The sequence below is a fragment of the Atta cephalotes genome (assembly GCF_000143395.1).
Source record: "Atta cephalotes unplaced genomic scaffold scaffold00002, whole genome shotgun sequence".
NCBI lineage: Eukaryota > Metazoa > Arthropoda > Insecta > Hymenoptera > Formicidae > Atta > Atta cephalotes.
The window spans coordinates 8366097-8375682 of NW_012130066.1; the positions used below are offsets into that span (position 1 = coordinate 8366097).

At 31.5% G+C, this 9586-nt stretch overlaps 1 protein-coding gene across 1 annotated transcript; it reads left to right on the plus strand.

The window, feature by feature from the left end:
- The first annotated feature begins 4148 nt into the window (after positions 1-4148).
- Positions 4149-5732, plus strand: LOC105621807 (developmentally-regulated GTP-binding protein 2). The gene is made up of 5 exons (XM_012203263.1): positions 4149-4212; positions 4361-4668; positions 4763-5193; positions 5283-5484; positions 5646-5732. Exons 1-5 carry the CDS (start codon positions 4149-4151, stop codon positions 5730-5732), a joined length of 1092 nt encoding a protein of 363 aa, XP_012058653.1.
- Positions 5733-9586: the final 3854 nt, after the last annotated feature.

Genomic DNA, 9586 nt, shown 5'->3' on the forward strand with positions numbered 1-9586 from the left:
TTTTCAAGTTGAGGAATTTCATCAAATATGAAGATTATTATTTGAAATTGCAAAATAATTCTGATTTGACGTTTATATCATTTTTTTTATCTACCTTTGTAGCTATTTCAAATTATACTCTTAGAGCTCAAATAAGAATTAATAAAGAAGTATTCTCGAAGGGGCAGAAAAAATTGTATGGAAAGCCAAGTTCAAATTATTATTCTTAGACAAATCCCTGAATGAGTTTACAGTATCTTAGTTTCATACTGCTTTGAAATATCTCTGTTTAAGCACTTGTCATTATGTTAGGGATAAATTAATCTCAATTTGTATCAATCCGTAAAACAACTATCGACTAACTCTGTTAATAAGAACATATCATCAGTTTTTGGAAATAAGATTATGGGAGCATATTGGTTGATAAGTTCAAAAAAATAAGTTCAGAAAAATTATGCACAAAAAAATACTGATTGAAGATAAAATTATTTTTGATTAAAACAAAATTATTATTTTGTAGGTATTATAGTTTTTTGTAATATCACATTTTTATGTATGTTAAATTTAAAATGATCTCAGTGATATTTCGGATTGTTTACAGTATCTTTCATTTTTATTTTATTTGTTTAGAATTATTCTATAATCTATTATTGATGATCATTTTATGTGATTGAATTATCAATATTTTTCTTTTCTTGTGACAATTTATAATAAATGTGTAATATATCTTAAAAATTTATGTTGAATAAATATTTTTCTTGATTAATGATATATATATATTTTTTATGATGTTTGTAATTAATCTTTTGTTTCTTATGATTAAAAAATCAAACAATTATTTTGCCACAAATTTCATTTTTATTACCAAATCGCTTTAATATTAAAAACATACATATTCAAACTTTCATTTTTGAAATCTTAGGTAGCTATAATCCTCAATAAATCCTATATAAATAGCATGTATGTCATGATTAGAAATAATATTAAAAATTTTATCTCTTAGAATAAGAACATCTTACAGAATTTATAATATAATTGGAAATATGTGGAAAATTAACCATCATGATCAAGGAATTAATATATTATATAAAGAATTTTATATGTGTCAAATCATCCTGTAAATGATGAAATCTTTCTTTTAAAACTTCATTTTCTTGTATAATATTTTGTAATTTAATTTGCATTATTTCAGGTTTGTTAGAATTCAACATTCGTATTGCAAATATCATCGATATTTGCAAAATAAATTTAGTGTGATACCTTTCCTCATGATTTTTTTTTCTACCAACGCGGAATAATTCTGATGAATAGAAATGAATCTAAAAAATAAGAGGTACACATTAGAAAAAAAATCTCACCAACTATAAACGTAACATTAATGGGTGCTTTCCATGCAATTGCAATATCCCTAGACACTTTCATGCACACGGCGACACAAGGAGATCGATTCTGTATCTTGAAATAAGATGAAAATTATAAAAGTGAGGGAATTTATTAGAATACTGATTATTTTATTGGTCAGCACCTAGTAAATTTGCTCGCTTTTGTAATTTTCATCTTGTTTGAAGATACAAAATCAATCTCAAGTTTTAATTGTCCATTATCGTCAACACAACGCTACATCTGTATTCAGTCGAGGGCTGTATAAGAGCTTGTGTTTTCTAGTGACAATTATATGTTACTAACTGCGGCGGCTATAAATGAGGTTGGAAGATGTTGAGGGACTGGCACTTCTACTTTTTTTTATTTAATACAGGTGGAAAAAGCTACATTTAATCTAACTCTATCTGAAACGAATCTCAACTATGCACAGCGTATACATTCTGTCTCAATTGAATCGTGCACAATGATACACTTTGTGCATTCCTGTGTATATTTGTATTAAGATGTGTTAAGCAATTGAAAAGCATCCAATGGGTGCATCCAGAACATGATGAAAGGGATAACAGGGGTGTGCTTAGTTTGCAAAGATTTCTCTCTAAATCTCCGTCGTCTCTGTCTATGAATGTTGTGTTAGGGAAAAAGGCTGCCAATTGTGAAACACTAAACATGGGGCGATATTCATAGTCCATTTTTATTTTAAAACAGTCTTAAATAATGTTTTAAGATGCTATAGTCCTCGGATTGACTTATGACATCTTAAGATTGTATTTAAGACAGTTTTATATGTAAGAATCGACTATGAATAGTCTATGGACCGATCTGTTTCGCGTCGTGAAATTGGTATTGAATCTTTCCTTATTTAACACACTTTATGTTTCTCTTTTTATAGAAAAAGATGCATGTCAAACTGTTCCGTTTCGCTGTAAATTTCTGTGTCATGGGATGTCAGTCTAATTCCTTATTCCTTCTATTGTGCGCAGAGCCAAAGTTTCTAAACGCTCTTTAGACCCTACGCATAATGAAGGAAATATTAGAAAATAAGAATAAATATGTATAGCCACAACAAAAGAAATAAGGAATTAGGAATAAGGAATAAAGATTTCAATCTATCAGATATCGGATATACCGGAATATACGGTTTCTGATAAGTTGGAATCATTATTCCTTATTTCTTCTATTGTGGCCGCATCATTAAGATTTCAACTTACCAGAAACCCTATATTCCAGTATATCAGTGTGATAGGTTGAAATCTTAATATTTATTCCTATTCCTAATATTTGTTCTATGAGGTCTCACCAACTTCGATTAACATAGGCTACAGTCCACTTGATGCTACAATACTTCGAAGCATATTTTTTGATTGGTCAATTAGTAAAATTCTTTCTTCCGATTAATCAATCAAACGCATCAAAATATTTGTAACGCCAAATGGACCGTATCTTTAATCGATTGATTGGCTGCGTTCAGCAGATTCAACAGTTGAGTGAACGCTCGCTGTAATGTGTATTCTTTTAGATCATCCAATCAGCGTTTTATATCTGGAAGAATATATTGGACAAGTTCAAGACGGCAAAAAGGCTAGGCATACTTACCGAGCGATTGAATATGATTGGTTGGATCTATAAGTAACGATCAATTATATTCATTTGCTAGGCGAGCAGGCTAGCCGCTTTGTCAATTTGAATGCGCCCATTAATAGTTAGCCCATTGTTACATTGGCTGCGTTCAGCGAACTCAACAGTGAGTGAGCGCTCATTGTTATTGCTGTATTCTTTTATATTATCCAATCAGCATTTTAGATCTGGAAAAATATATCAATAGCAGCGAGCGCTCAACTGTTGAATTCGCTGAACGCAGCCATTGCTGCAGCTGAACTGATCAATTGCATTTGTTATTCAGCAGAAGTGATCAATCACGGTTGACTTAATCGACCGATTAAGGGTTGCGTTCTGTTTTATGCATAATGCGCATGATACATTATTTATCCTTGTTTAACATTTGGTGAATAAAACGGGAAGCACAAACTGTTAGGCCGGTATTCATAATCAGATCTTATATTCAAAACCGTCTTAAGTACGATCTTAAGAAGTTACGAACCAATCAGATAATATCTTAAGACGCTGCATTAGCGTCTTAAGACATTACTTAAGATCTTGAAACAAAACTGGACTATGAATATCGGCCTTACATAATGCATAATACATGAGGCATAAGAAAATGAATCAATCAAAGTCCTTTATTTCTTTCCTTTCTGTAAAATAAAGGACTGATCGGTTGATTTCTTTATGCTTTATGTTTTATGCATAAGAAAATGTACTAATTGAAGTTCTCCGTTTTCTTCCTTTCCAAGAAATAAAGAACTTTGTTTGATTCAATTTCTTATGCCTCCGGCACAGCGTGCGCTACACGCGATATCCAAGTGTACAGCTTTATTCTAAAAATACTGTCATTGGATCGCGTGTTGCGCGCATCGCTCTAGTGCCAGAATCATTATGCGTTATGCAAGAGTCTGTACTTCCCGTTTAAGGATAAATAATGCAGCATGCGCATCATGCGTGAAATGGAACGCAGCCTAGGTTAATCAGAGTGATGAAACCGACCCTATTGTGCGTAAGGCCCTTAAACTTTAGTCATGTGATTGGCGCTGTTGTCACTGTCAATTCAATTGTCACCAGTTGTCACTGAAAATTATTATCGCCGCACGCGCTAGTTGGAGCTATTTGTTGATTCTCAGTAAATGTCATATATATAATAAATACTGTCATTAACGAGTTTTAACATCACGATGGGGATATTAGAAAAGATCTCAGAAATTGAGAAGGAGATTGCTCGCACGCAGAAGAACAAAGGTGAATACTGGGCCGACATTGTCACGTTGCTTCCCTTAACCTACCTTTCCATTTTGTTTCTCAATATTATCACGACTGTAACACGTAACTTAAATGAAAAGATACGAAGAAATAAGAGATTTAAATGTAACATGAAATTTAATTGCAGCTACTGAGTACCATCTGGGCTTACTTAAAGCGAAACTCGCCAAGTATAGATCCCAACTTTTAGAACCGGCGAAAAAATCTGAGAAGGGCGAAGGTTTTGATGTGCTAAAATCGGGCGATGCCAGAGTTGCATTAATTGGCTTCCCATCAGTTGGCAAATCAACCCTTCTCAGTACTTTGACTGCCACTCAATCAGAAGCTGCATCTTATGAATTTACTACCCTAACATGTATCCCTGGTGTTATAGAATACAAAGGTGCCAATATACAATTACTGGATTTACCCGGTATAATCGAAGGAGCAGCACAGGTAAATTATACAGATTATCATAATTATCTTTCACAAAATCATTGCTTACATATTACTATGTCAAATAATTTTTTTGAATTACGTTTTTGAATAGGGAAAGGGACGAGGGAGGCAAGTTATATCTGTCGCTAGAACGGCGGATTTAGTACTTATGATGTTAGATGCAACCAAGCAAGATGTTCAACGGCAGTTGTTAGAAAAAGAATTGGAATCAGTTGGAATAAGACTCAATAAGAAAAAGCCGAATATATATTTTAAAGTGAAGAAAGGTGGTGGTTTAGCCTTTAACTCAACGTGTCCTTTGACAAAAGTAGATGAAAAATTAGTTCAAATGATTCTACATGAATATAAAATCTTCAATGCCGAGGTCCTATTTCGCGAGGATTATAGTGCTGATGAATTGATCGATGTTATCAATGCGAATCGAGTATACTTGCCATGCCTTTATGTATATAATAAGATAGATCAAATATCGATAGAAGAAGTCGATCGAATCGCTAGGCAACCTAATAGTGTTGTAGTTAGGTAAGATATAAAACATTAAAAAATATTTTGCTTTTTTTACACTTTGTATTTTTTTAATATCTTTTATTATTTATAATTTTTTTTTTCAGTTGTAATATGAAGTTGAATCTAGACTTTCTGCTGGAAATATTATGGGAATACTTATCTTTGATAAGGGTATACACAAAAAAACCTGGACAACCGCCTGATTTTGATGATGGTTTAATATTAAGGAAAGGAGTAACAGTAGAGCATGTGTGTCATGCAATTCACCGTACTCTTGCCCAACAATTTAAATATGCCCTTGTATGGGTAAGTTATTAATTATCTATAATTATATGTGTACATCAATATACTATATTTTGATATAATTAACAATGTAATTAAGAATATAATATAGTTTCTAAATATACATGTGTGTGTGTGTGTGTGCGTGCGTGCGTGCGTGCGTGTATATAAATTATATATTTTAGGGTACAAGTACGAAATATTCACCTCAACGAGTAGGACTACAACATGTGATGCATGATGAGGATGTTGTACAAATAATGAAAAAATAAATTCCGACAAAATTTTTAAAGTCATAAGAAAATGTGAATAGCAATATAGGCCTTACTTAGCCTTTCATGTACAACAAAAGTGCGAGCAAACTACACTGCACTAATAAACCGTAAATAACATTTGACGGTTTTAGGATGAATGTATTTGAATTACCTATTTTAAGAAGCTTGTGTGGTTTGCAGATCTTGTTCCAATAAAATTTGTAAGAACAAATGTAATTCATGTTAATTATTTAAGTACAAGGGAAATATATGGATTTATTATTTATTATACAGGGGCTAATTTTTAATTAGCATATATAACCAAACTGGATATGGAAATTCGATTTTTCTAATCGAAGAATTTGGACAGCAATTCGAATACCTGTTTGCAATCCTTGCGCGCGAATCAATGAATAATGAATGGCGTTCCTGCGGCACGACGACAGCGCGAAGAATGCGTGTGTGAATCGTACCGTCACTTCGATCTTTATTTTATCTTTTCTTTCTCTTTCTCTCTTTCTCTGTTCTCACACTCTCTCACTTGTATTACTTCCCCGTTCTCCGCCCCCTCTTTGCAGGCGTGCGTATACGAAAATGCGTTTGCCACTTGCGCGAGACACACATCCTGATTACTAATTCACGTAGCCGCGGACTACTTCTCTGCCTCGTTGTGACACCAAATCCCATATTCCAGCCAGAATGGAGAGTCGACGAGTCTGAGAGCTCGATGATCCACGTGAACGAGCAATTTGCACCGGATCTTAACGTTGTTGCTCACGCGCCCACTACTATCTGAGAAATATCTTGGTGGCGGATTTCATGCTAGATGATTCAGATATGCTTTCGCCTCGGCAAAAATTTACTAATGTGCAGAATTTTATCTCTATACATTTGTACAATAATAAAAAAGAATTGGACTTCTTTTAATAGATTTCGTTTTTAATTGTAGATTGTCGATATATATTAATTCAGATTAGAGCATCTTTTTTCTTCAGATATCAGTTCACAATAATAGAAGTCTTTCATTGAATCATATTCTCAACTTGATTTTTATTATAAAAATTATATTCAGAGATAAATACTTTCAAATATCAATAAATATCTGGCTTTGGATTTATTTTAAATTTTAATTGTATAACTGAGATATTTATATAATAAACAAATAGAGAGTTCAAAGAGCGAATAAGAATCAATGTATAAGAGCTTATTTTTTTTTAAATAATGAGTATAATTACTTATACTTATAACTACATAATTATACAAAAAAATTGAAAATTTGTATATATTTTCTTACGAATGAATACTTAATAAGAACGCATTACATTACATGTTTCGGCTGCCGAGTTGAGCTCGGTTTTCCTCATAGATACAAAAGTTATAATATACCAAAATATAAAATTACTGCGTTTTTGTATAATTATGTGGTCGTAATTAATTATATTCGTCATAAGTAATCATATTCGTTATTAAAAAAGAAAGCTTTTATACATTGAATTTCATTCACCCTTTGAACTCTATTCGTTTATTATTTGATATTGAGAGTCCTGTACTTTTGAAATACTTTTATTTAAATAAATATACAATTTATTTAAAAAAGAAGCTAATCTTAATCAATATTGATGGGTCCAATAATGCAAACATTTTTTTTCAATTATGTTATAAAAAATTGTTTATGTGTAACAACTATTTTTTATGATCTATATATAAAATTATGATAATCATTCTTTGGATTTTGACCTAAATGAAAAAATTTATTTAATTACGTTAACTTAAAGCAAAGATATATTAATTTAAAGTTTACATCATGTAAATATCACTTAAGAAAATTTCGGAATACCAATTAAAAGTTAATAAATGTACGTAATAATAAAAATGTATTATAATGTGCAATTGTTTTTAAGATTGATTGAGGTTTGAAGATATTTCAGAAGTAATTTATAGTTTAAAAATGAAAAGAACAATTACAGTGTCATAGTTATAATAACATAATGATCTTGAAATTAATCTTATTGCAGTTAATCGATGTCATTCGATGTGCGATGCTATCACAATTAACTTGATTGTGAGTTTATCGGACATCATTATTGTTCGTCTCGTAAATCGATCTATGTTGCACAAATGCAATCGCGCTCTATTATTGTCTGACTTTTATAGATTCTCATCTATGATGATCTTCTCATTTATGATGATAATAGAAGAGATAATAGTTCGGTATTAACAAAGACTATTAAATGAAGAATCAAATGAAAGAAAATAGGTTTTTGTATATCTTGATAAAATCTTTTTCTGTAAATGTCCATCATTGAGAGTTATCGAAATATTTCCAATCTGCAGACGAAATATAATATGATAAACATTCCAAGAAGAGAAAAACCATCTGTATTAGATCTACAAAGAGCATTGGGAATAATCTCGACTGTCTCGAGGCGTGAAATCGTCCAGCGTTCCACAAACAGGTATGTGTCGTATAAAAATCCAGCGTCGTCGCTTCGGGCATTAGACAGAGCGGATGCTGATGGTATATGATCGATCCATCAGTAGCTACTACTATGCCATCCGCAGGAAGAAGTTGCTCGGTATTTACAGTTAGACGATCGACCGGTCCGATGACGATCGAGCGTTGCTTTCGCTCCTCGTTCTCGAGGTGAACGTTTCATTTCTGTAATTCTTGTTTTAATCCTTAATGTTAATCAAGATCAAGTTTTTTTTTATAATATGGCTGAATATTGATTATTGTCCGATTAACAAAAAGTACATAAAAGGAAATCAATTGAGCACTATTTCTGTATTTTAAATTTATGCGCTGGGTTTGTAAAAAATATTTAAAATATAAAAATATGAGAATTTTTTACAGCAAGTATAATATAGTACAATAAAAGATACAGACATTTTCCGATATAAGCAGACGTGATCCTGATAGTTATAAATGTCTATGGTTTAGTAGTCTCATTTTTTCAAGAGATTTAGATTACTTTCTAAAATTTATATTGGAATTATATAATGAATATTAAATATATGCAGATTAAAGCTTTAGCAGCAAATGAAATCTTCTCAAAGAAGAGAAGAGTTTACAAGTCTACTCTCGCTCTCTATTCTATATCGTTGGATGGATTTATTAGTTTATGTGAAGTTTATCCTATTAATTAGAAAAGTCATTTATACATATAAAATATCAAAGCTATATACAAATTATGGGATATAGAAAATGCATAACTAATCGAGACAAATAATTATAAATCTGGATAAAACAGAAAAAAAATTATTATAATTATGTAATTAATATTTTTTACAAATATTATTTCTTGAAAAATATAAATTTTAACATTTTTGATAAACACTCTTTAAGTTAATTGTCCATCTTATTTTCGTGGCTAGTCACCACAAAGAGTACTCGACTAGTATTTCTAGATTGTCAACTTGACATTGAACACTTATTCAAATCATCGTAAGAAAGTCCTTTTCAATGGATATGTCCGACACAAAATACGATTGTTCAATTAATCAGTGTAATCATTTTATATTTGTGATCGTTCGCATTAAACAACGCCAATCATCCATATGCGAAGCAACTGCTGCTAATTAGTCGCTTCGAGATTGAACGAAACATCCAGTGTCGGTTTGAGTAATATATTATTTATCACGAAAGTAGCACATCGAATAAGCAGTGTCATCAAATGAAGTATTAAAACATTTCGCCAGAAGGAACGAGAGTGACAATGATCTTTTAATGTAAGCTTGATTTATCTCAGATCTGTTTTAAGATAGAGCATTTAATACTCTTTCTCTCAATATGTTCTCATGCAATTATAGTTATCGCAGACTTTTACTTCAAATAATGCCCACTCATATAATCTTGAAAATCAAAAAGTTTA